This window comes from Peromyscus leucopus, chromosome 12, assembly GCF_004664715.2.
Source record: "Peromyscus leucopus breed LL Stock chromosome 12, UCI_PerLeu_2.1, whole genome shotgun sequence".
NCBI classification, from domain to species: domain Eukaryota; kingdom Metazoa; phylum Chordata; class Mammalia; order Rodentia; family Cricetidae; genus Peromyscus; species Peromyscus leucopus.
Window position 1 is genome coordinate 67,375,043 of NC_051073.1, and position 27,989 is coordinate 67,403,031.

The following is a 27,989-nucleotide window of genomic DNA, read 5'->3' on the forward strand; positions in this document are numbered from 1 at the left end:
TAAATTTTGAATAGTAGTTGATTCTTCCTTACAGAACCCAAACTCAACTCTGCAATGCACTCTCGGTTGCTGTAGGCACCTGCTGTAGTCAAGTGGAACAAACAAGAACTCCAAAGACACGGGAAAGAAAATGACACGTTAAGACTAAGTTCACAGAGCTCTTCCATTCTTGACGACTATCAAACAAAACTTTTCCTGTGCACACCGCAGTCCCCAGCTTGGCTGTTCATTTGTTTTATTTATTTATTTATTTATTTATTTATTTATTTATTTATTTATTTAGAGTTTCCTGTGTGATCTGTGTTAGTAACCTTTTGTCGATGTGATAAAACACCATGACGTAAGGAAGCAACGTAAGGAAGAAAGAGTTTATTTTGACTTAAGTTTCCAGCAGCATAGAGTCAGCGGTGGTGGAGGAAAGCTTGGCAGCAGGCGGCAGGAGCAGTAAGCAGGCTGATCACATTTTCCACCCATACACAAGAAGCAGAGAATAAACAGCCAGACTGCAGTAACCCACTTCCTTTAGCAAGGATCCCACCTCCTAAAGGTCCTATAATCTCCCCAAACAGCACCACCAACCCAGGACGAGGTGTTCACATGCAGGAGCCTACTGGGGACATCTTTCTTTCAAAGCACTGCATCGTCTCACAGTTTTATTTTCAATATAAAAGTGCTGTCTTCTCCTTCTGAACAAAAGTTTCTTCAGCTGTATCTTCCTGGGTTCCAGACTTCCCCTGACTTCTCTGTGGTCCTGGGAACAACCCTGCCCACAGTCATGTGTTCATCTGGTTTGTGTACATTTGCAAAAGCAAGATCTGTTGACTAAAATGAGTTGAAGTTGCTATCTCGCCCCCTAGATCACTGTGCCCATTGCAAAGTGATAGAGCACTCTCTGCCATTTTTGGTGTCTAGCTAAGAGAGAGTCCATTTGTGAGAAGTCCCAGATTGTGTTTGTCAGGATTACCACTTAGGATCGCAGCAACTTCCTGTAACTCAATGCCAGCCCTCCCCAAGTCGAAATGGACAGAAATAGTCCAGTTGCCCATGTGCTGACTTGGTGGGGGGCATGACACAAAGCCCGGGGTTCAGAGACTGTGTTGTGGTGTGTCATAGCTATGTGGAGGAGGGAAGTACAGAAATTAATCTCTGGGAAATTCTTCTGAGTTTTAGCCCACATACAATAAAATTCAATTTTCTTCTAAAATCAAATTTATCACTAACCACAAATATTTTCCTTGCATGATTGGTAAAGATTGAATTTAAGATTACTTAGCTTTTCACAAAAGGAAATCAGTTCATCAAATTAAGGGAGAACTGAATCATTTAGGGTTTCCTATAAAAATGTTGCAGCATTGCTATTGTGTGAAGAAAGAATGAAAGCAGGTAAAAATCAAGTAAAGTTATTAAGGCTATTTCTGAACCTTGTGATGATTATGGTATATTTTTTAAAGGCATTTTATGGTACCTACATGGCCCTTGAAAATAATTCATCCCAAAACAATGGATCAATGCCCTTTGTAAGAATTCCTTGTAGAGTATTGGGGTCTGGATTGAGTGAGGTGGGTTGTTGCCCCTTGGAGTCTCTGTGCATGCTTGGTGACATGAATGGCATTTTTTCCTGGAAACAATGCGGATAGTCATAGCTATTGCTGAAATGAAGTGGCCATCTCAATGAGGGCCTTGGTCCTTCAAATCAGCTGGTTGATTTCATTCAGGAAGAGTATATTAGTTTTTTTTATACTATGTCATCTATTATCACAACTTTAATGGCTTAAAGTATCAGATGCCCATTATCTAATGGTTCCTGTGGGTGATGACTGTGGGCACAACTTACCCAGGTACTCTGTTCAGGGTCTCACAGGGCTGGGGTTACAGTGCCTGTCATGATTTAGTTCTCAAGATTCCTATTGAAGTTCATTCAGGCTGTGGGCAGCATTCTTTTCCTTGCGGTTGTAGAACTAGGCGGTAGTATTTTTCTCTAGCTGTTAGCTGTGACCACTCTGGGCTCCTACAGGCTGCTCTGAGGCATCGCCATGTGGCTGTCTCCATAGGTAGTTCACAGCGTGGCAGCTTGCTTCCCCAGGCCAGCAGGAAAATCTCTCTCCAGTCTGCGAAGAAGGAGTCTTACACAGCATAGCCTAATTCGGGCTGATATTTCATCCAATTCAGATTCCCACTCCCACTCAAAAGCAGCAGATTGCATAGGTCATGTATGCCAAGGGATGGAGAGATACTGGGGATTTCTTAGAGTACTGACCTGCCACAAAAGGGAAGGGCAATAAAATTTGAACACCAACCATATGCACACTATTTATATTCATTATTTATGTCTCAGAGTTGGGTTTGGGGATGCCTGAAATTACCCCATGTTTTTCAAGATCGAGAACCACATTATAAAACATCAGTCAAACCTTGTGGCACAGGCCGGTGATCCCTGCTACTCAGCTGACTGGAGCAAGAGGATCACACATTTGAGGCCTGTCTAAAATACAATGAATAAAGGGTGGGGATATAGCTCAGTGGGACAATGATTGTTCTAACATGCCCAAGGACTCTAATTTGATACTCGGTAACACAAAGAATGTAAGTAATTGCTGGAGACACAGTGTCTATCGAGATTTAAGCAAATGTCTATCTGACTTCACAGCCAGAGATATTTGAAGCATACCAGGTGGCCTTGGGAGTTGATTGATGGTCTGTAGGACAGAAGGACACTGGATGGGCAAGTGGCATGTAAAACCACTCAGTGATGTGTCTTTATCCTAGGGGCCAGTACCTTGTAAATATAATGCGTGTACATCAAGTGACTGGCGCAGCTCACGTAAAGCAGTTTAAAGTTTACCCTCTCACTCTCCAAATTGAGTTGTCCAACTCTAAATTTACAGTTGAACTCGGCAAATATTTGTAGAACTGTCCATTTGAAATTCACTAAAGGAAATAAAATTAATCAAGAAGTGTTTGAAGCAACATTTTTTTTAACAAGAATCCTCATGGTAAACAAAACACTGACAATGTAAAGCCCAGAATGTAAGTGCCTTTTGTCTGCTCTCAGTCCACCTTTCTGAACTCTAATACTTCTCTCTGAAGGACACTCATGTGGATCAAAGAAATGGTCAGGAGACATCAGGTTATCAACAGTTATTTCTATAAGCCACATTTTATAGATTTGCATGGGGCTCTGCAAGGTGCCACCGGGGTGTGAAGGGAACAAGGGTTGCCCTTGGCTTGGGAGCTTCCAGGAGTTTTTTTTTTTTGGCGGGGGTGGGGTGGGGTGGGGTGGGGTGGGGGTGGGGGGTGCTAAACTTGATCCTTTAAGGATCCAGCTGTGGACTGGTAATGACTGAAAAGTTTCCCAGGCAGATGCTTTGCCTCTAGTGTGTGTCTCTGTGATGGAATCTTGACTCTCTTCATAGAACCTTTGCTTCTCATCTTTTTGAATGATGAATTGTCCCCATAAAGTCCCATGAATAAAATTGATGAAAGAGGTACTGGCACTCTAACCAAAACTTAAAAGTGTTAATGATAAGGGAGCACCATCTAGTGCTCCCACTGCTGTGGGCTCCATGACTTGCCATTTGTCCATGTGATAATCTCACGTAAGAGCCCTGACTCCATTCCCATCGTCACCCATTCATGTAAGGTTTCTTTCTTCTTTCAAAACAACGTATAGCATAGAAATAATTTTCTGGTTAGCATTGCAAGCCCCTTTCACTATTTTAAACCTTCACTGCAGCAAATATACAAAAATGTAAGGAAGAATTATTAAAATGAAACTCAATAGCACTTCAGAATTTACCAAATAGATATATAAACACTGCATATTTGCTATTCGTACTTTTTTGAGGGTGTGTTGAGGATTTCCCTGTGTACACCAGGCTGGTCTCCAGTTGGCATTCTCCTGCTTCATACTTTGGAGTATACGAAGAGTATAGGCATTCACTGCTGTGCCCAGCTTCACACATTTATATAAAGTTGGCATGACACATAGCACATAGTTTTGTGTCATATATTTTCTCTTAACCCTGTGTTCTATTTCCCAACATTATTTTGTCTTTCATAACATGATTTAGAGCCTGTCCCTTGTTTCTTTCCATGAGTAGCTTTGTAAATCTCCAGGTTATCTTTCCACAGCTTTCCCCACACATTCAATTCTCTTCTCCATTGGGTGAACCCATCTCACCCCTCCCCTACCAGTCAGACCTCAGTGTGCTTTAGCCAGGCCTGGCTTTGCCCTTTGTGAACAAGGCTAAAGACCTCCTCTTAAAGTGACCTCTTTGACTCTCTCGCTCTGTCAGGTGCAGTTAGTCAGTTCCTCTGCCTCCAAAAGAACCAAGGTCCCAACAGCAGAAGGTCTCGCTTGGTTTGTTCTGCCACCTTCTAGTCTTATTTGTTGGATCCCACCACCCCCATTAAAGTCTCAACCAGAAAGCAAACACATTTGTTCTGTAACAGCTAGCACAAGGGGCAGTGCCTGGAACATAGCTTGAGGCAATGAGCACTGAAAGCTGGAGGCTGAAATAAGTCCCTCGTGGAATGGGAATTAAGAGGGGGCCACAGGCAAAGCTGGCATGTGCAGCACTGCCCAGGTATGCATTGGTGGAAAACCTGGCACACACAGTAGCAGAGGGAACAGAAAGGAGCCAACAGAGAGACACTGCAGGTCTAACCCTGAGCAAAGTGTGCATGAGTATGTGAGGGTGTGTGCCTGTGGTTGAAGGATGGAGGATGAAGGGTGAATTAGAGTCAAAGGTGATGCTCGGTGCTTCCTGTGTAATGGCCAGATGGAGGTGGATGCTCTTATCTGATCAGCAGCGGGACAGGAAAGGCTGCTGGGAAAACTAAATACTGGTTTATGTTTTAAATAGTGACATATTGAGACACACATGGAAATAACTAATATCCTTTACTACGTTTAAACATCACGTAATCACTTAAAATTATTTTTTCATTGTGTGTGTGTGTGTGTGTCTGTCTGTCTGTCTCTGTACTATTGTGGGGGTCACAGGACGACTTTCAGGAGTCACCTCTCTTCTTTTACCATGTGGTATCTGGAGTTCAAACTCTTTTCATCAGAGAGTGTCTCAACCTGCTGCGCCATCTCACTGGCCCTCAGACCGTTTCCGAATACATTCAAAATTGAGGAGGACTGTGGACTAACACATTTAACAGCCACAACGATGCTGCCACTAAAGGAGCTATTGAAAACTTAGACTCATTCAGGTGGAAGAGGCCAGACTAACTAGTTCTGTGAGCAATGGTTGAAAGAAAGATGTTTTATCAACAGAGATGGGGGAGGGGGAGGGGAACACAATGGCTGAAAATGCCTGCTGCAAATAAATATATTAAGATTTCTTACATAAGGGGAGCCAGAATAATTGAATAATTTCTCGTGCACCCAAAGAGTGGAATTAAGGCCTGAAAGATACATGTTTTCTTGACTGAAGAATATTTTTCGGGTCAAAGCCGGCCAGAGATGGAGGGGTCCCTGAGACTGGGACTGGTCATTGCTGAAGCTTTTCAAGAGTGCTTGCCTCTCCAGAAGTTGGGCTGTGTCACCTTCAACTCAGGATTCTGAGGCCTTTTCGTGTCTTCGTTTGTCCACATGAGCCTTCTGCCTCCATGTCCAGGTGCTGGGATCACAGGTGTGCACAGACATCTAGCTGGTATTCTGGGATGTATCAGAACTGTTTTGTGTGTAGCAGGTTTGCTTCGGAGATGGCTTGTCATATTTCCCTGTCATTTTTGATTAAAAGAAGCAGAAGGGTAGTGTGAAAGAAGACCCCCTTGGTTTCTCATTGTTGGCTGTAGTCATGTTGGAAATAGAAGCACAAGAATTAAGTTGCCTATCCTTTTAAAAATCACCCCCCAGTAGCTTTTTTTCCCCCAAATATGCTCTACTCTCAGGATCTTGAGCTATCATGTCCTTCCCCTTTAGCAGAGATCTAATCAGCTCCTTTCTATTTTGGCTACCAAGAAAAAAATCAACCTGATACAAACTTCAAATTGAAAGGTTTCACCTACTATGGCTTCCAGATGCCCCTGAAGTTCCTCTGTTCAGACCCAGTTTCTGCAAGCAGAGTGAGCTTATCTCTGAGGCTCACTGTGGGTGGTAGAGGCAACCTTTACCTTTGTCATGAGTAATTTCTCAGTTCTGATACCTTTTGTGTTAGAATTCTCAAGACAACTCCTGTCATCATCTGCTCCTTCATTCTTTGGCTTGGAAGATCTCTTTCTTGGGGTGCTTGGGGAAGCAGTTTTGCTGCATTGTGACTTGGGCATGATGTGAAAGCCCGGGGTGTTTCTGGAAGGTAGCAAGAGTCTCACAGGATTTAAAAGTTGTTGATATTAGATATAACCCAAGTATTTGTAGAATTTGGGCCTTTAGAATCCAGATAACAAATACGTTTCATCAGTGCACCAGACCACTTGACTCAGTACTGATGAAATCCTGTCATTCCTTGATTGTGCTCTCTAATGCCCTGCTAGCATTGACCTTTTGATAATTATTTCTATATAAAAAATCATAATTTAATGAAAGTGTTTCATTCTTTACCTCTTTCATATCAGAGACAGAGAAATATTATCTTATACAAAATAATGAATTAAATATCTTTTAACCAGTTTATTTACTATTTTGAGAAATATGTAGATGGATCTGTAACTCAAGAGTGGTAATGGAAGTTTAAATGGCAAAGCACCAATGTAAGGAGTTGAAACAATGAAACACATGAGAAAAAAATTTGTAACCAATGCTTGTATAACTTTCAGAAGCCCAGAAAGAATATGAAGCAACTTTAAAAATTAATTATTCCAGCATCTTAAAACTTTATGGATTCTAAGGTTAGGGCTAGGGGTTATGCGTCAATGGTAGAACTTTCAATGCTCTGAGTTTGAATCCCAATATTCTGAAACAAAGAAACAAAAATGTATTTTTAAATCTGAGATTGTTTCTTTAGATATTTCATATGGCTTGAACTTTCCTTGAGTCCATGCCTGAAATGAAATCTCCTGTGTTTGAGCCAAGTTAAATGTCATTTCTACCTAGAACTACCTTGAGTCTCTCAGTTGTATTAATTGTCCTTCCAGCCTCCCTGGACCATTTATACATCAGTTTGTACATTGATACATGTTGGTTTTGCAACCAGATCTGATTTCTTTATGGGCAAAAGCATGTCTTCATTATTTACCCTCCACATTGGAAGTAGTACAAATATTTACGTTCATTGGTAGAAATGAGCAATAGCTTGCCTCAGGCTCACCTCTTCATGAATAAGACATTAAACTCTGGCCTATGGATAGTGCTCACGAGCTGGCCATTTTAAATCATGAAGCTCGTTAACACCATCTTCCATCAGTCTTATGAAAAAGCCAAGTGAAGAGGCTTCCTTCAGTAGAAAAGGAGAGAGCTGGTCCTCTGCAGTATATCATCTCAGACAGAGAAATGAACTGAAAAGAGATTGTTCATTTTCTTCCACGTGAAGTCTAATTTCTGTTCCTTCCTTTCTCTCCTCCTTCTTTTTTTCCAGCATACATTTAATGATAATGACTGTTTGCAGATTGAAGCTTCTAGAATGAGCAAGTGAGAGTACCTGCCTTCTAGGAACTTGTAGCCTAGTGGGTGAAATAAGAAATGACTAAGATACAAATCAAATTCATACAGAGTAGGAAGCTGTCTTTCCCCGTGACAAACCCAAACCATACCTTAGTCATCCAGAAGGTCAAGTCTGGGTGGACCCACGATAACAGTGCAACTGATAGGAATCCTGAGGGGCCTGAGGAAGGAAGGATTTTTTTTTCTGTTTGACTCCACTTTGGACTCCATGATCATGTTTTCGGTTTCAGCTGCAAAAGGACAACTTAGCTCTAAGATATTCTCTGCATCCGGTTATGTGGGTGGATTGAGTCTGAACCTTGATCTCAGCAAACAGGATAAACAGAGTTATTTTTGAGATGTCAACAAGCTTGGGAAGAAATGCTGCCCCGAGGTCTCTCCTCTGCAGGTGTCTGCCGTCAGTGGGCTGGCTCTTTGCATAGTAGAAAGGACATAGGAGACTTCTGCTCCCTGCGGCTGAGTTTCAGTCACATGTGTGCTCTGTCAGGACTATACCAGAAGATGCACTTCAAGATACACTCAGTATATTTATTCTCTTTAACTTTTCTCCTGATGTCTCTTTACTTACATCCATACTGTGTACTCCAAATGAAACAAGAACAGCCATGAACTGTTTATATTTATTTCCCAAATATGTGGAGCATCTTGTACTATATATACATTGTAGTTTGTCTATCCAGATACAAATTGAAAGCCCCAAACCTAAAGTTTTATATTTGGGGATAATTTAAACTATGTTCAGCCACACTACATACACCATTCACAAACAGTATAGTTCCTCTCAGTCTCTTCAGATTTCCCAATAGAAATGTCACTGAAAAGTTCGAAGTTATGGAAATGGCTTCTACTTACTCAGCGTATGTTGTGTGATATGGAACATGCAAAGTTGTTATTTTACGTATTTTCACACTTGTTCTTAAAAATAATCATGTTAATAGTTTTATTCTCACTTTGAAGGTGATTACGGGACAATGAACTAGCAATTAATCTAGGGTTCTATTGTTATTTAGTCCAAGCATCATAACTTAACCTCAGGATTCTGATCACAGTCACTCTTTGGTTCTTGAGACATTTGGTTCTCTTCAATCTTGTTATTTATGGCACAAGTGTCTGTCTTTCAAACACAGTGAAGGATAAAAGCAAATGTGTGGACTCTTTCTCTTTCTCTAGCTCTTAATATAATTACTGGGGTGTTATCTTTTCCCCCCACACTATGCTTTTTGTCTCTTAAAATTCTCACATCACTTGTCACTTGGGAAGTTAACAAAGACTATTACTATACACACAGGATTGTCATAGTGTAAAACGGGGCACTCTGGGCGAAATCAAACTTCACAGATTTCCAAATTTTGTGCCTAGCATATTCTCAAAATTATCCCAAGATTCTTGTGTTGTGTCCTACTTAACTCATTTATTTACTTCATAGCCTTATCAGTTCATTTTGAGGTGAACAAAGAAAGGGATACCTTAGAAGACATTGAGTTCACAATGTGTAGTCTAAGTGTCTGTTGGCTTAAATGTGGAAACTGAGGCAGGCTCTGTCTGAGGGTCCCGTTCCAGAGACCTCACTGGAATCACAAGCTCTCAGAACTGTAATTAGAGATCTGTGGCTCAGAAAGGGGGGAAAAGACTCAAGGTCTTCCAGTCAATTCACATGGAGAAAAGCAAGACCAAGCACCATCCTGACTCCATCTACCTCATACATCCATTGGCTGTTTTGTTCCATCAACTTACTTTTACTCATCATGAACTTGGCCCATGAAATTTAGTAATGAGCAAGAACCCAGGTCTCGCAATGCGGGACTTCAAAACCTTAACATTGGGGACCTCTTCTGTTGAGAAGTCCTTTCTTAGCCCTGTTTCTGGGAGGGTCTCTTCCACATATTCATGAGTGGGAAGTTCTTGTGGTGCTTTCTGATGAATCCTGGAAAGGTACTTTCTACCAAGAAGAGTAACCTTCTCTTCTAAATGTCCCTGCATGAACCTACCTCCCATTAGCGTGTGTCTCATTCTATAGGCTCATCCACTAGAAAGTAAGTACTTTGAGGAGAGAAATTGTGTTTTATGTCTTTATGCCTCCTACCTCCTGAAGAGTTGAGCATACATTAAGTGTCCAATGATGGGATTGCATCCACTATTGAAAGATAGAAAAATAAAGGAAAATAAATATATGGGTGTGTTGCATATATTTGTGTGTATAACAATTGTGCATATACATACATAAACACAAATTTAAATATGTATATATATATATATTTGGATATATAGTATATACTTATACACATGTATGTATATACACACAATTTGAAATTTTTTAAATAATATTTTAATTTTTTGAGATTATAATATAATTACATCATTCCCCTCTTCCATTTCCTCCTTTGAAAACTCCTGTGTATCCTCACTCTGTATTAGCATGCTTTCCTTCCAATTCATGGCCTCTTTTTCTTTAATTGTTGTTATATATATATATATATATATATATATATATATATATATATATATATATAATGGATGTGTGTGTGTGTGTGTGTGTGTGTGTGTGTGTGTGTGTGTATTCCTAGATATATAAATGCAACTTTCTCAGCCCATATAATGTTACTTGTATGTATGTCCCCAGGGCTGACCCTTTGCTATTGGAAAACCAGTTGGCATGCTTTTCCCTGGGGAAGACTACTTATCTTGCTCTCAGCATTCCTTAGTTGCCTGCAGCTCTTTCTTTAAGTTTGAGGTCCCTTGAGCTCCCCACTTCCATGTTAGCATGTCTATTGGTGTTGTCCTTGTTCAGATCATGTTTAGGCATCCATGTTGATGATATTCATGGGTGTATCTTCTGAAATATTTAGGAGACATAATCTTGCACCAAACTCCCTGATCCTCTGGCTCTTACAAGCTTTATGCCCTCTTCAGAAAGGACTCCTTAGCCTTAGATGCAGGAGCTATGTAGTAGATGCATCCACTGTGACTGGGTTCCACAACTCTACATCTTGATTGGTATGGTTTTTCCATAATGGTCTATGCCTGTTGCAAAGAGAAGTTTCCTTGATGAGGGCTGAGGACCTCGCTTACCTGCGGGTATAAGGACAAATACTTAGAGTGTAGATATGAATGATGATGGCATTGTAAAGTAGTGTTTGTAGATTCTCCTCCAAGATTCATGACATCACTAGCCCTGGGTAGTTGACTAGTTTTGTGGAACCAGACATCATTTCCCTCTTGTTGAGCAGGCCTTGATCCAATTAGAGAGCTGTTGATAACTGTGTGCCACTAATGTGCCTTTAGAGTCATTGTGCCATGCTTGTGTTGCTGTATACACAATTTTTAAATGCCAAGGAAAGGAGACTGGTGAAGGGCTAAAAGAAATATCGTCTATTATTGAATTTCATTAGATATGTTTAATTGTCAACAAATAATTTAGCAGATTATAAATATATGAACAAACATAAGTGTTTAGCAACTTGTATTCTCAATATATGAGTCAAATTATATATACTCAAGACAGGCGAATTCATTTCTTCACACTTTCCCCTAGTTGCTTCTAAGGATAACTTGCAGCCTAACTATTTCCACAACAAATTGCTAGTTTTGTTTAATTGACTATTTGAAATTAAAGAAGTCCAAGGGGTGAATTAATTAAGGGAATTTTATGCAGTTATCAGATACTTCAGCATTGAAAGCATGCATTAAAGATGGCTTCTGTCCTGGATTATCAGGTGAAGAAAATCCTGAGACAAGGGTACTGCCTTGCCTCTTAGTGCCCTTGTGTTCCTGATGAGCAAGGCCAGATGTTTTTCAAACAGTACTACCTGGTGCTGAGTGAAACATCTCATGAGCCGTGCAAATAATTCTGTAATTTGATGATATTTCTACGGTTCCAAAGACAATCCTTACCCTTGTATCTACTACTAATAAACCAGTAAAATATTCGTTATAAAAGGCCTGCATGGCAATTGGAGACATTTTAAGGAAAGGATTTATAGTCATTTACAAAGGTTTCATAATTAATTTGGTCATCTAAACTTAAAAGGATCAGAGGGCAAAAAGGCTCCAAGGAAAGAAAGCAAACACGTTGGGATGATCACAGCTAGCATGCTCACACCACCATCTACTACCTGTGTGGCTTCCTGTTGCTTCTGCTGCCATTTAAGCCTCTGGTTTTTTACATCTACAAATGAGGCATTTTAAAATGTCTCAAGTATCTTACTGTGTGGTTGTGAGCACTGACTGGAAAGTCCCTTTCATTCTAAACTGTAACACATATTAAGTTTTGCTAGTCTTTCTGAGACAAAGCCAAAGATGTGTCCATTAACTAATAAATTAACCTTGTATTGAAGGGATCACTAGTCTCAGAATAAGGGAGTTGGGCTGTATTTCTGCTTGCCATCGGGAGCTATGTAACCAAATGTATACAGTGTCTTTCTCAGTCATCAGTTCCATCCTCTTTGAAATAAAGGCATTGGCCCAGATGATTCTTAGGGTTCTTTCCATTCCGGTTCTTATGTTTGGTCACTCTATGGTCATCACTGTCAATGAAAAGATCGACTGACTGTATTTGTTTCCTGAATGATCCTAATGAGCAGAAAGTTCAACATTTGCCAAGGCATTCTCAACAAGCTAATAGCAGCTCTGCTTTGAACAGCCAACTCTCAGAGCTCAATGACTTACTCCTGAGCTAAACTGTTCCTCTAGGCTCAGACTTATACAGTAGCTCCCTAGGATTGAACACTCTGAAAGGAAAATCACAGGTTGGCGTTTTAAGGATACTGGCAGTACAATTTTGTTTTTTTTAAATCTCACACACATTTCACTGACTTTAGGAGAACTGATTAGCAAAGCTGTACACACTTCAATTACAGTGGTTATGTAATGGGGGCTCTCGGACAAAGAAGAAAATCAGTATGACACACACTGAGGCCTGATTGTACTTCAGAAGCAGGATGTCTTGTCCCCAATTTTGAGAGAAGTGAGGTTCTGAGGCATTACAGGGTCCAGTTAAGACTAGAAACTCGTGGAAATATTAGCACTGTGGTTCACCTAAGACGATCAGGAGTCTACAATAGGAAAAAACGTGTTCTCCCAATCTCTTTGTTGAGATTCTTTACATCAGATGTTCCTGGCTACATCTTTTCATTTTCATATAGGAAAAACAATAACCGCCATCGTGGTTGCCAGCAGCAGCACCAGAAGACTTGTGAGGTACAGATAGACTAGAGAGAGGGTGGAAGACTCAGAATTGTGTGCTCCCATTGTGGTCCTCTTTAGCATCTGTGTAACCTACATCAAGTCACTTCACTTACCCCTTTGTTTAGTCATTAATAATAATGCCCAGCTTAGAAAATGTGAACAATTTAATTTACCATTCCAAAGGTACTTGGGTAGAAGTGAAGGGATCCATCTCAGTTTGTTTTAAGGGAAGTAATATTGGTGAGAATTACAGGCCTGTGGTCCTAGGATGTTAGAGCAGAAGAATTCAGCAACCATCCGGATAGATTCACTTTAGGTTTGAGAAAACGGACTCCATAGAGAGGGAAAGGTTATCCAAGCTTCTATTTAGGCAGCATCTGAGTAAATATTCAGCTCAAACCAGGAATGGGTCCATTATAATCTACTTTCTGCTGACTTTCCTAACTCTAAAAGATTTTTCTCTGGATCTGAATTCTTATGGAATTGTGCTTCAGTGGCTAAGATTACCCGATATGTGTATACATCTGTGCATATCATTCATTACAAAATCAACAATTTAAATTTCAAACTAAAACCTTTGATTCCCAGCCTCCCCTGCCCCCATTATAGTGGGAACAACATTATTCTGTCCAGTTCTAGCTCTAAAGAGAACAGATTATCTCATTATTTCTTATTCACCCACTGTCACCACCACCACTGTCTCTCATAGGGTACCTTAGAGTACACATGCTTCTTGTCCTCTAGAATCCTAAATTAACTATTGCCATTGGCTCCAGGACTCTTTGATTGGGGGAGCTTTAACTATAACGAGGAGCAATTATTTTCCATGAATCATTTTATAGACAAGTGAGCCGATGCAGGGAGGTCAAATGACCTTTCCATGCTTATAGTGACTTTCCTACCTACTAGGGGACACATAGCTACTCTCCCGTTTTAAGGATAACATGTCCGTGTAGTCAGTGAATAACTTTCAATCCAGAAATAGCATGATCACCTTTCAAAAATCCCCTGTTCTATGAATGGGACATCTATATTCTGTCTAATCTCATTTCATTTCCTCACTGTGCTTTGTAACATTTAGTTAACAAACAATTGTCTGAGGGTGTTTTTTTTTTTTTCCTTCAGAGTTGATAGCCAGTATTCTCAAATTGATTTGAAGCATTTCAGAGTTGTGATTCTCATCTACCTTTCTAAAATATGAAATCAAAGATACTACTGTACAAGCTGTGAGGCGAGTCAGGCACAGTGACAGACATTCCTAATCAAGCACTGAGGAGGCTAAAGAAAGAGGATCTTAAGCTGGCAGGTGTCCTGCACCACATGGTGAGGCCTTGCTTCCAAAAATGTTTTTATATGCTGTAAATATGTGTATAAGATTTAAGAATTTTTTCTCAATGACAATTAGGCCTCTAGATATATCTTACTACTGTTAATACAGATGATAGGTCTTGTAGAAAGTAACACAACTTCATGACCAATATTTCAAATGAGTAATCATCCTGGCTTCAGTTTTCTCATTGTGAGTAACAATGTGGGCCTCTGAAGGATAGGATAAAGCAGCTCTAAGGGAGAGAGCACAGTGCCTGCTGCACATGGCAATACGTGGATCTTGGCATCTCCTCCAGTCTCTAGCTTTCCTTCCCTTTCCTCTTAACACTTTTAACCCATTTTTGGAACACAAAGACTTTTTAATAAGCATATTTTATTAGGGTAAACATCTATGAGAACAGTGGAATGGAAAAATAAGTTAAGGAAGAAAATTAACTATGCAAAATTTATGATCTTTAAATAAGAATGTGTACTTGTACTTGCTCCTAAATAAAAGAAGGGATGCAATTCAAATCATAAGGTTAGGGCTAGAGAGATGGCTCAGCAGTTAAGAACAATTGCTGCTCTTCCAGAGGGCCAGAGTTTAGTTCCCAACATCCCCATTAGGCACAGGTCACAACCACCTGTAACTCTACTTCTTGTACTTAGACATTTGACTAGCATGCTTGAATGGGTTGATCCTCAACTCCATATAAACAAATCATAGAGGAATTCAAATTACATTGGCTGTGTTTAAAAGACTAATAATATTTATATTTTCAAATGCATTAGATTTATAAGATGCCAAAATGAGTAGCCCTTTTGCAGGCAAATAAACTAGTTCACATTACCAAAGTAATATGTACATGAAATGCAATACCATGAAAATATGCATGTAATTTTTATAGACACAAAATGAATACTTCTTAAAGTCATAGGAAACCACGAATTACCTCTAGTAACCAAAATAATCTTAAGGTAGAACAAAGTTATATATGTCATTCTGGTCCTAATGTGTATTTACAAATCTACAGTAGTTAAAACAGCATGTTGATGGCTTAAAGATAAATGTAAAAACCAATGGAACAGAACAAAGCCCAAATTAATCCATATGTACATGCAGTCAACAGACCTTCTACAAGGTTGCTATGTAAAGCAATGGATGAAAACCAGCATGCATGTCTCTGACCACACAGAACTTTTGTTTGGTATTTTCCAGGGGATGTGGGAGGAGACATGGGGACTACTCTACAGCAGTAGTTCTCGATGCTGACTGGGAATAGAAATGTTCTGCACAAATGTTTGCTGCTATCCCACGACCTTCTTCAATGTTGATTCTGTAGATTTGAGTTGCAATTTTAAGTGGTGGTAATTTTCAAAGTTTGCTCAGACATGTCAGTGCCTTCTTTCCCTACTTATAATTCTAATGCCCTGAATTTCTCAGAAACACAATGAGTCAGGGGAGCCTAATTTTACACTGAGATGGCAGCATAGCTCTGGTCAGGGAAGCCAGTTCTCTAGTACCAAGATGGCGGCGTAGCTTTCAGGGTCCTACCAACAGTTTCCTTCCCCTCCCTCCCTTCCTCCCTCCCTTCTCCCTCCCTTCCTCCCTCCCTTCCTCCCTCCCTTCCTCCCTTCCTCTCTCCCTTTCTTTCTTTCTCTCTTTCTCTTTCTCTCTCTCTCTCTCTCTCTCTCTCTCTCTCTCTCTCTCTCTTTCTCTCTCTTCCTTCCTCCCTCCCTCCCTCCCTCCCTCCCTCCCTCCCTCCCTCCTTCCTTCCTTCCTTTCTTTCTTTCCTTTTTTCCTGGTAGTTGAGAAACAATTCCTTTCTGGTCAAGCCAATGACAGAATCAGCCTATTATTTAATGAAGCTCTGTATCCACAACTCATGCATGCATTTCCACAGTAACTCATGAATTGGTGTGGATTCGAAACAGAGGTCTGAGTCTTCTGAGCTTCAGCCTGGTGTCAAAGACTAGTCTTCTTTTTAAGACAATACTTCTGTCTTCTTGCAAGGGCATATGGCCAGCATCAGAAGAACCCTCCCTTCATTTGATATGTTTTTTGCATGCTTCAAATTAGGAAGCATAAGATTTGCCTGGAATTATATAAAGACTCATGAAAATAACATAGTTATGTTGAGATCAAACGTTTTTTGTTTTTTGTTTTTTGTTTTTTTTCCTACTGAACAGTAACTACAGAGGAGTATTTCCCAGTGAGGATCAACTTCCCTGACACCTAGTGTTAAGTGGAGCCTAGCCCAAGTATTGTTATTAACCTGTTTATTATGGGCAACCTGAAGAGGGCTGAGCAGGAATATTACTATAAGACTTTCTGAAGTCTGAGTCCAGAGTGATTTGCCAGCAACAACTATATAACTTGAAGCCCTCAAATCTCAGGAGTCACTATGAGATTATCTCCCTTCATAGTTTCTGCCTGATTCTGTACAAAAGAGGACTCATTCCTTGATAGACAATCTTGAACATAGGAGAATCTCAAAATCCAGTTGTAAGGGCTTAGGCCACCCCTTCTTGTTGCTGGAGGGCTTCTCTCCAGGTTCCACCAAGCCCCACAGTCCCACAATCCATGTATAAAATAATCACTCAGACGCTTATATTACTTATAAACTGTATGGCCGTGGCAGGCTTCTTGCTAGCTGTTCTTTTATCTTAAATTAACCCATTTTTATAAATCTATACCTTGCCATGTGGCTGGTGGCTTACCGGCGTCTTTACATGCTGCTTGTTCTGGCGGTGGCTGCAGTGTCTCCCCCTCCTTCTTCCTGTTTCCCCAATTCTCCTCTCTCCTTGTCCCACCTATACTTCCTGTCTGGTCACTGGCCATCAGTGTTTTATTTATATAGAGCGATATCCACAGCACCTTCTTCCTACAGTTTTTGATATTTCTTCATAAACGCAGACCCCTTATTATGTGATTTCTGAAACTAAATTCTTACTCATGTAGGTAACAACCATTTACTTCCCTAGAGTGGTGGGGGTTATCTGGTGTTTATGCAGACAGCATTCTTAGAAAACAGGAGGTAAGGGAGACCTCTAGCTTTAGACCATTTTTCCCACTTTTATCAGCTGTGTGCGTCTTCCTTATGACAGCCACAGCTTAAATAACGCTATCAGAGGGTAAATAAAGGTGATACCACTATTCACAAAAGGTTTTTCAGGTGTTTTGTTCAGGATCAAACTTGAAATACCCCTATTCATCTTGGACGTTAATATATTTTAAGTCACATTTAAGTCAAGACACTTAAAATACTATACAAGGGGTTCACAGTGATGAAATTGTTAATCTGATTTTTTGCTCCCAAATTCTAACTCTAATCTTATCTAGAGAGCACATTTAAGATGATTTCCTTTATGTTTTTTTTTAACTGAATTCAATTTGTACTAAAGCCAACTTTTAAATCTTGTCCTTAGCAAATAATACATTTTCCTGATTAATTCTTTTTAAAAACCTAGTTATAACCATTTCCTTGTTTCTTTCCTCTTTAAGAAGGGGATGGGACTACCAAAAAGTAGAAGAAGGAATGCATTTCTCCAGTGCCACCGTGGTTAGCTTACCTGGGATGAAGTCTTAAGTCTTTAGTAACGGATTGTAATATATATCCATCATAGCAAATGGGTTGATGGCCTCTGAGACCACAGGCCAACACAACAAATTGAAAGATTAGTATCCTATTCAAAATGGTGCAAAGATATTGCTCACTCTTTAAATACTAATGGCAGAAATATTCTTGCATGATTATCTTGCCCCTGCCTTCTTTCTGAATATCCAAGCACTGAGAAAAATCTGTCTATCCATTTGTCTATCCTTCCCTCCATCCTTCTTGTTTTTAGTTTCCAAAACATACAGCTGTCTAAGCCAATGTTCTTTTGATGTCATTCTAAATATGCCAGGTTAGCAAGGAAAGTGGGCCCCAGGGAACACACTTTGACACTAAAAAGGCAGGTGAGTAAGTCACTAGGGATTTTGCTAGATGCTTCCATTTTGCTTTTCTATGATTATTGAAAATTTTTCTTCTTTGCTTCTCCAGTATTCTGAAGGAAGCCCTCCAAGTATTTTTTAATTTTTATGTTGAATAATTGTGCTTAGTTAACAATGCTGGCTTAGTTTTGCTTAGAAGGGGGTATATGCCATCCATCCCTGCTCGTGCATTGACTCATTCCTTTATTCATACATCTCATGATCTTAAAAGTAACGCTTCACTTTCAATATATTCCTTCAACTATTTAGGGGCCCTATATAGCAGTCATTTCATAAGTGAATAAACTTGGGCTCGGTTAACTAAAAAGCTTTATTTTAGGATAAATTGTTTACTCTAATTGCATGTTTATCATACATTTTATTTTTAGAGATTTCAAAACCTAGGACCAAAAATGGCTTTATCAGTCACTTTGCCCAAATTGCTGTTCGATGCCTGACACGTTTTTCTAAACTGTTTGTATATTTCACAGCTCAGGGCTGTGTGCAACATAAAGGGCAAAAATATGATTTTATTATGATTTTTGGAGTGTATTTTGAGTGTTAGTCATGTGCTATTTCAGCCAGATACATATCCTGGAAATTTTGGAAACTAAAATTAGAAATGAGAGCAACCAGAAAGGGCCCATGGAGAAAGCATCTCAGAGAAGATGGGTGCCAGTATAAGTATTAGAATTATCAAACCATTTTAAGATCACTTCAGTCGTATTCTCCGACTTCAAATATTGGTTTATCATTTCTGACATATCTGCTCCACTGTCTTATTAATTTATTCCAATTTTCCTATGAACATGGGTGTTAACATGTACATCAACATGTATGCATGCTTCAGAGAGAGAGAGAGAGAGAGAGAGAGAGAGAGAGAGAGAGAGAGAGCGAGAGAGAGAGAGAGAGAGAGAGAACTGAGAAGATAAGTCTAGATATGAAGGATTGTTAGTTAGAGCAGAAATCTGAGTCCAGATACCTTTTCAGGCTACCAGATTTTAAGATATATTGAATCAAAGCAGATAATTTTTAAAATATGTTGATGAATCAAAATAGTCCACTTGTGAATACAGAGGCAACCTTGAATTTCTTTCTTGTTACAAAATGTGAATGTTCCCCACTTCTCTTTGGGATGACTTACGCATCTACTTGACTTTAAAAGATACATGAGTGGATGGATGAATTTTATTTTATTAGCACTAGAGAGAAAACCTAAGGTCCTAAGCATACTAAGAGTAAGCATGCACCCTTACACTGAGCTACAACCAAAGCTATTGGATGGATGCATTAATTCCTTTATCTGGGTGTTTGATGAATATTTGCTATGTACTAAACTGTATTTCATACACTGGAAATATCAAAACAGACAGAATCCTATCCTTGTGGCTCTTGCCCTCTTACAGGGACTGTCTCTTCTATAGGTAGCACCAGCAGTGGTGACACCTTCAGTCCACCTGGGAAGGAAAAGAGTCATGTGTGTGCCAGAGAAGGTAAAACCAGAGCAGGACAGAGTGTAGGATGCTTGTGCCCACTCTGACCACCATACAGCCATCTCTTAAAAGTTATTCTTAAGGCTGTGGTAGAGGCCAAGGAAGGTTGGAATTCCCATTGGTCCCCTCTGTGTGATTATAGTTAGGGCAGTGTAGACATCAAGGTTAGCAGGCCTGAGTGTAACTGCTAGATTTTCATTGTGTGAGATTGGGAAGTCATTCCACTACGTGTCCATTTACGAAATTAGGTTGCAATTACCTCCTCAACTTTAGTTACAAGTTTCTTGAGTTGTAGTGAGGAAACACATGGAAGAACAGTGTTCAGCAGTAATTAACAAGGGTAGCAGGGTATTGTGGTGAATACCTTTAATTCCAACATTTGGGATGCAGAGGTAGGCACATCTCTAAGTTGGAGGCCAGGCTGGTCTACAGAGTGAATTCCAGGATAACCAGGGCTACACAGAGAAACTCTGTCTCAGAAAAAAAAGAAAGAACTATGGGGTAACAGAAGTGGCAATTATATTCTTAATTGTGAAATTCATTGCATGATTATACTTGTTAATGACCTATTTTTATTGGCATACAATATCAAAATCATGATAAAAAAAGAACCTCTGAAAATAAATTTGTATTCTACAAACTCTTCAAACTCTTAGATGTGTGCCCTAAGTTAAGTAACTTGACCTTTTTGTATCCAGTTTCTTCGTGGTGACAAGCCCACGTTAGAGGATTGTTATAAGGACTCAGTGTGTCAATGATTATGATACACTTAGAGCTGGTCAAGAAACTTACTGCTGATATTTCTCATTAAAACAGATATGATTCAAGACTTGAACATTCATCTTTTTCAACAGCAAAGACATTGCTGTTTGTCTGTCAAAAATAGAAATAAGGCCTATCCTTTTCCTGTTTTGAGAGATATCCAAAACAGACATTCACATTCAAAGGGTAATTCTATTGTTGAACTGTTGAATAAAGAACCAAGAATGAACTTGCTACAGAGAGAAATTCACAGATTATTAGAAAGTACTTGTGTACATTGCTTCGGCCAGCCTACTTTAATGACCATCTGACGTAGTGGAGCGGCTTCGAGTATAAGGACTGGACAGGATCAATAGTTGGAGACTTGATCTCCTACCTTGCAAGCCAGCTGTGGTCAAGACCAGCTATCCTATATTCCTGAACTTTGAGTCAAAGGCTTAATCTTGCAGAAGGATGGTGGATGTACAGAGCTGGGCCTTCCTGTGTTTCCAACAGACAAGGACAATGACAGTGTTTCACTGATGAACATTATGTCTGTCATTGCAAGGTTAATCACTCATTTCGCGTAGATTTCCAGTCTCCATCAAATACCTTCTGTATGGGAGTGAGTGATGATGTGCATGAATCACGAAGTACAGTTTCTTATTTTAAGAGGTCTGCATTTTATAGCAGGGTCTTGTTTTAGATGGACAGCTAAAGGGTAACATTCTCTTTCCCACACTGCACATCACTGTCACAGTCTTTGGTATTCTGTGACCTTGGTTAGATCCTGTGAGTGTTAATCTCATTTACCTGAGCTACGGCTGTGGTTCAGAGAGGTTGACTGACTGATTGATCCAGTAACTTACTTAAAATGGCTGACATACCAGCACTCAGGAGCCAGAGGCAGGTGGATCTCTGAGTTCAAGTCTAACTTTGTCTACAGAGCAAGTTCCAGGATAGCCATGGATATACAGAGAAACTCTGACTTGAAAAACAAAAACAAAAACAAACAAACAAAGAACATAGTGGCATAGACTTTAAGCTTGTTGGTGGCAAGGGAATTGTAAAAGTATATAGAATTCCCCTGCATTACTGACACCATATCCTGAATACCAGGTGCACTCAATACAGGGTTTAAAATGGATGTGTGAGGTAATCTTAGTTCGATTTGGGAGTTGGAAGATTTGGTCTGTGAACAAGCCAAAGACAATTAAATCTCTCTCTGTTTTTTTTTTAATTTTAAAATATGGAGATGACTAATACTGTCTATATTTTGTTTGACTGGAGGTAAGAGATATAAATATAACTATGTAAGAATTCTTCTGATGTGTATTTGGCAACTTTCTCCATACTAAGACATTCCCTACTCATGATGTCTTCAAAACTGGAAAGGGACATTCTTCATTTATCCTAAGAAAGACAGCAGGAAAATTGAGATATCACAATCACCAGCAGGTTGATTTGTCTTCCCATCCACAAATGCAGAGCTATTGGACATACCCTGGGAAGCACTGGGGAATGATTACAATTCAGTGAACCAGATGGAAAAGCTTTGAATTGATTCATAGAATCCTAATTTACATATTTCTTCTGAGTTCAACCTCCACGAACTCTGGACCTACATTTTTCAGATTTCCATGTATCTGTTTGTTTCTACTGGGAAAGCGAAGCGGATGGTAGTGCCGATGAAACATTTAAGGAGCAAACAGCTAAAATAATGCATCGATGGTACCACAAGTGTGAGGGGGAATGCTAAGTCTTTGCCATTTCATCAAAACCCAAACATCCCATTCCTTTATGGAGATCTAAGACAGGACTAATGTGTGTCTCAGGGACCTGACAGTGGAAAGTTTTTTAGTCCTTACATGCCCAACTTGATAATGACCTGTCAAGACTGGAGGAGTTCCCATAGCAGGATCTGATTTCTCATTTCTTCTTCCATGGCTTCCCTTTGCCTCTAGGTATATTTCCCCTCCATCAAACACCCTGACTGTCCACGGCCACTAAAAATGTAAAGATTTGAGAATCCATGTCATCTTTATAGTCCTTTTTGAAGGAGGGGGGGGCAGAGGACTGTAGTTTGGGAGGAATGTGACTGATTTTGAGAGTCTTCTTCTCTTCTTCCAACATTATCTGTATGTATTGCACGTGTACGGTAAACAGTTATATTTTGAGAGCCGGAGAAGCTTTTAAGAGTTCTGGTGTATGTGCTTCAATCATAGAGGTTTTTACTTCATATTCTCAGAGCCTCTCCTCAGGAATCTGCATCTTTAGAGCAAACACCTCAGGTGAATCAGAAGCATTCAAAACACCACCATCAACTCTGTCATTCATTTGGTGTTTTCCTGTTGTCAAAATGCTTACATATGTATGTTCTGTTCTGTGAGGTAGAAGGGGACCATTATCTCCATTGTGAGGATGAAAAGAACTAAGTTGAGTTGATTTCCTTAGTTCCTCATTATATACGTTGCCACGTTCTCATTCACTCTTGAGATTCCCCTTAGCTGACCTTTTCCTGCTTGGGTGTTGATTTGCAAAAGACAGGGTCCTCCCCAAAGCCAGCCAGTACTATCTGTGCCTGCCTTGCTGAAAAATGAGACAAGTCTTCCTGGAGCCAAGGAAAGAAAATAATTTTATTTGTGGAAATTGAACACTTCCCTAATGGGCTGTGTTGCCAATTGATTTCAAGCAATCTCTTCGGTCTTGTCAGATGTACTTTGGAGTGCATATCCTTTTCACCTGTCTTGATCTGTGTTGTTCAAATTCCAGGAACGAATCTATCATTCCCCACCCAGCCAAACAGAGCTGCTGCAAGGGTTTTATGTTCTCCCCCATTGACCCTTGGAAGCTCCCTCCTCCCACACCTTACCTACTTAGTACTCCTCTCAACTCCCAGTCACACCAGACCCTGTCTGCCAGTCTTTGCTTTGCCTGGGCAGCAGTCAGGAAGGCCACACACCAGATCGCTGTCAGACTCAAGCACCTCTGTCCTTCTCATGGCCCAAGGGAATCTCTGGTAAGCCAGCAGATTTGTACCCACATTTAGACAGTTCCTGGGTCCCTCTTGAGTCTGGGCCCATTTTTCAGCCGTGTTCAGGGCTGGTATCTTTCCCAACCTCTTAGGAAAATGTCTGTCTCTGCTCGCAAATGATCTGCTGAATGAAGAGAGAGTGGGGCTCTTGGAAGACTAGTGGGAGAGAAGATGGAAAGGTGACTAAGGGGCACTCCCAGACAGACCATAGCCTGCACCAAGGAGGAATACAGGTTTCCAGGATCTCTAAGGCTGTGTTTCCTTGGATGGCTCGGGTTTCTCTTTCAGGAGCAGGGCAAACATTTCTGGAGACAAGAGTGCACTCCAATGCTGTTGTTCACTGTCCTTGTTCACATCAATCTATCATCCCACTTCTATTAACCCTCAAGGCAGGTTGCCTACGGAGACCTTTCTAGGCATTTGAATCTGCTTTGCAGCTTTCCCGACAGAAACAAGAAATCTAGGTTCCAAAGAGATGGAAACACAGTTTGCTGATCCAAAATGTGGTGGGGGCAGGGAGAGGGGGGAGGCAAATTTGGGTAACCAGGAGGTCATGGCTACTTTCTCCAGTGTCCACTTTTTTTTTCCTGAAGGAAGAATGCTACATGGTCACTAGAGAGTAGGCAGATTTCATTTCCCTGCTCCCTGCACCGTCCCCTTCTTTGGTCACCCAGGGTCCTTCAACAAGCCGGTGGAGGTGTTTTTCTCTTGGGGGAGGGACCGGACACAGCAGACCCAGGCTGCAGTTCCCTCACTCTGCCTCTGAGAATTTCTCATCCAAACCTCAATCACGTAGGATTGCGTAGAGAGGAGAAAAGGGGAGAGACAGAAGACAGAGAGGGGGGAGACGGGTGTGGAGGGGGGGGAGGAAGGAGAGAGTCTGGGAGCAGAGGGCGCGAGGAAAGGGAGCAGGACCCAAGCGCCACGCTTTCCAGCGCTCCGCCAGCCCAGCCCCCAATTCAGCCCCACTAGGACGCTTTCCTGCTCTCCAGGAGCTGGAGCAACTCGGGCTCCTAGTCGCACCGGGCTGTCTCGGCGACAGTCGCCTCTGCCGGGAGTTTCCTGCGGAGCTAGCGCTCGCGGAGATAGCCCGCGGCGGCGCCCAGGAGCCTCTGCCCATGAATGGGACTCCGCCCTGAGCGCCCCCTCCCGGTCCAGGGGAGGCGGCGGGGGGCGCCCCGCGATCCCGCGGCTCCCAGCCGCCACCGGCGCAGCAAGTTGAGCGAGTTGGTGGCCGCCAGCACCTGCCTCCCGTCCCCGGCCCCTGAGTCCGCGCCCGGCCGGGGGTGCCCAGGTGGCGCGCGCAGCCGCCGCCTCCCGCCGTCGCCCAGGGCGGCCTAGGGACCCTGCCTGCGCCCGGGCGCCAGACCATGGTGGGCAGCTGCGACCCGGAGCCGCAGCCGCCGCGAGCCGACGTCGCCCTCAACCAGCCCCCGCCCCACCCGAGCGGACGCGCGGGGGCTCGCAGCGCGCGGTCATTTCCTTCCACCGCCGCCGGGATGGGCAGCGCGGGACCGAGCGAGCGGCCCAGCGTCGGCCGGGTAACCCCTCTCTGAGCTGCGGCCGGGAGCTGCCGACCGCTGGGGCGTGCGAGCCTGGGGTCCGGGCGGCGCGGCGATGACCTGATCCCGAGCCCGCCAGGGCGCCCGTCCCTTGCTGCCCGGCTCGCTCGCAGCCTGTGCAGGAGACCGGCTCCTCGGTGCGGCGGCCCGGGCGCACGGTGGCGGGGAGCTCCGGTGAAAGGCGTGTGGGCGCCGAGCTGAGGAGGACACCTTCGGCAGCTCTACCTTTGGAGGGGCTTCTGTAAACTACTGAGTCATTCCAGATTTAGGATTCCCTAAATAATCACCAACTGTGCCCGTCTCGTGCCGGAACGCGGGCAGAGAGAGAGCGAGAGCGCCCGCTCTCGGGACCCCGCGGATCCCCAGGGTGCTTGGCCCTCGAGGATCTCCCTCCCTCCGGCTTGTCCTCCCCCTCCCTCGTCTCCCGCTTTCTTTGCAGTGCTGCTGGAGGAGAGGCGCACTCACCGCAGCTGGAAACAGCTGCCCCCGCCCCGCGCCCCTACCCCGAGTCTAGCTAACCGCTCCCACTTCTCGCCTCTTGGAATTCCAGAAGTGGGGAGGCCGGCCCCTGGAGAACCGCAGCCGGTGCGATGCATTCCGTAGACCTCACCCAGCTGGGACGGACCTCCTAATCTCCAGAACCGCGGGCCACAGGGAGTTGAATTGCTGCCTTCCTCTCTTCTCTGACGCGGTTGGTGGCTCGTTTTCTAAAGGAACGTTTTATTCACTTTTTAGTATTTTCTTTTCTTTTCTTTTCTTTCTTTCTTTCTTTTTTTTTTTTTTTTTAAACCGGGGACACGCTTCTCTCCTCGGTCCAGACTCTGCTTTGTAAACGGGTTTTCTATGTATGTATGTGTAGGCATACTTTGGACACCTTACAACGCTTGCGCCTCTCCAACAGGGGCACGGCTTGTTATTTTGGACATCTTTCCCCCCTTTCCACTCGGTACCCTGAACGCAGTGTGACCAAACTCCTCACTGTCCTTTGGACGTGGATCGCCTTGGGGGTGCAAGTTTGGGGTGCAAACGTCTACTTCGTGAGAAGGCCTGGGACCGCCCCGCCCCCGACGCCAGGGGTTGAGGAAGTTTACATCTGGATTTTCACACGTTTTGTTGCCACTGCCCAGACTCCGACTAACCTTGTGGGCTCCAGGTTTTCGATACTGCAACCTCCTCAAATATTAGCACTGCCTCCCCGCGCCTGCCCTATCCCTCCAGGCCCCCTGAGGTCCTTCCCTCATCCCGGCGGAGCGGAGTACGAACCGAGGACTCAGTGGAGCCCGGGGCCTCCGGCCCGCACTGAGCAGCTATGGCTGCAGCGATAGCCAGCTCCTTAATCCGGCAGAAGCGGCAGGCGAGGGAGTCCAACAGCGACCGGGTGTCGGCCTCCAAGCGCCGCTCCAGCCCCAGCAAAGACGGGCGCTCCCTGTGCGAGAGGCACGTCCTCGGGGTGTTCAGCAAAGTGCGCTTCTGCAGTGGCCGCAAGAGGCCGGTGAGGCGGAGACCAGGTCAGTAGCTCCCCAGAGGCTGACACCCATCTATCCCCTTTCTTAAAAGCTTCTGGGAATTGCTCATGGAAGGGAGTCAGAATTCCTTTCTTCCATGCTGGCCCACCCTCTTTCAACAACCCTGCGTCAGTTAATAGCTTGTCCCATATTTTCCTTCAAAAGACTTCCTGCTTTCATCAGTCCACAGTTTAACTAGTATGAGGGCCACTTGTATGGATGCACCTAGATTCCGAGATTTTGTAACGTCCTGGAGGGCAGTGACTGGTTTGTTCATTGATTCATTTATTTGTTTATTTACCACCCATTGTCCTACCCATCCATCCACCTACCTAGAGAGTCATCATACTATCTATGGAGAAACTCGAAGATGAATAAAGTTCCTTAGATTCCCCATAACCACACACGGCAGAGGATTACGAATTATAATGGATACCAGATGAACTTAATGTTACTTTGATTTTCTTTGTCTTCAACAAGCACATGGTATTTTGCCTTTTTAAACATCCCAGTTTCCCAACTTTGCATTTTCTCACGTGCTCTTGTGCTTCCTTCTAGTAGGGCCCCTTTCCAACCAGTTGATAGTTACCACAGGCTCTTCTTAAAACTTTCTGTCCCATTGCCATTCTCTGCTCACTAACACTCTTGAGCAACCAAGCCAACCATATGATATCTGCAGTTTGCTCCCAGAGAGTGTAAAGAAAAGTCTTCTCAGACATCACTGTGGCACAACCTTTCTGAAGTTGACCCTGCTTCTCTGCAGCCTTGGGTCCAAATGGTTCCTCATATGCCTCTATTTACAGAAGGAAAACTGAACACCTTCAGTGTCTAGGGGACGAGTCCCACCATAAGCCAGGACAGTGTCACTCCTTGAGAGACCAGGGTGTGGTCACAGAGTCAGGTGCAATCTACAGCACCCTCAGTACTGATAGCCAAAGGAAGGATGGGCTGAAAAGGGACCCTGCCCAGTGATGAGTTGACTACTTTATCCTGTTAGCGACTCACACACTCTTCTTGAGTTCCACAAATGTAGTGTGTAGGTTAGATTCGAAGTGGTGCTCAGAATAAGTCGAGGTTTCCAGAGTAAGCTGTGGGAGGGAGGGTACATTGCTTTGGCTTTCATTGTCTTTTTGTGATATTCATCATCCCATTGGTGTCTCATTTCCACACTCTCTGATGTCCGTAAAGTGGTAGGTTTCAAGAGTAAACAAAATCCATGATGGTTCCGATTCAGCACTTGCCGAAGTCTTTCCATCTTACATCGGGTTAATGTGGCCTGTATGTTTGGTAAAGTGAAGACTGAAGGGAAAAGCAGAATTATCTCCGCATATTGAATATTCAGTTTAAAGAACTGTATAAATCCCTCATTTTCTTGTACAGGGATCCTTTGGAACCTTGCTCTCAGGACTTAACGTGGTCTGCAAGGGACTTCAAGGCTCTAAATGCAATGTGACTCATATACTCAGTCTCTGGAGTGGAGTTGCCCTGTAGCTGGGATACTTATGTGATATTTATGAGCTGATTCTACTCAGCCTTCTCAGCTAACAAGATAATAAAAGCAATGTGTTGGTCAT

The 27,989-nt window shown here is 42.5% G+C and overlaps 1 protein-coding gene across 4 annotated transcripts in view; it reads left to right on the forward strand.

The window, feature by feature from the left end:
• Positions 1-27,989, forward strand: part of Fgf12 (fibroblast growth factor 12) — a 533,778-nt gene that overhangs the window by 249,294 nt on the left and 256,495 nt on the right. Inside the window, exon 1 of one of the 4 annotated variants that reach the window (XM_028890063.2) lies at positions 24,227-26,418. The exons of the other annotated variants lie outside the window; for them this stretch is intronic. Coding sequence (XP_028745896.1) covers positions 26,220-26,418 — 199 coding nt within the window. The 5' untranslated portion in view covers positions 24,227-26,219. Of the gene's footprint in view, positions 1-24,226; positions 26,419-27,989 lie in introns of those variants that run through there. 4 annotated transcript variants of the gene reach the window in all.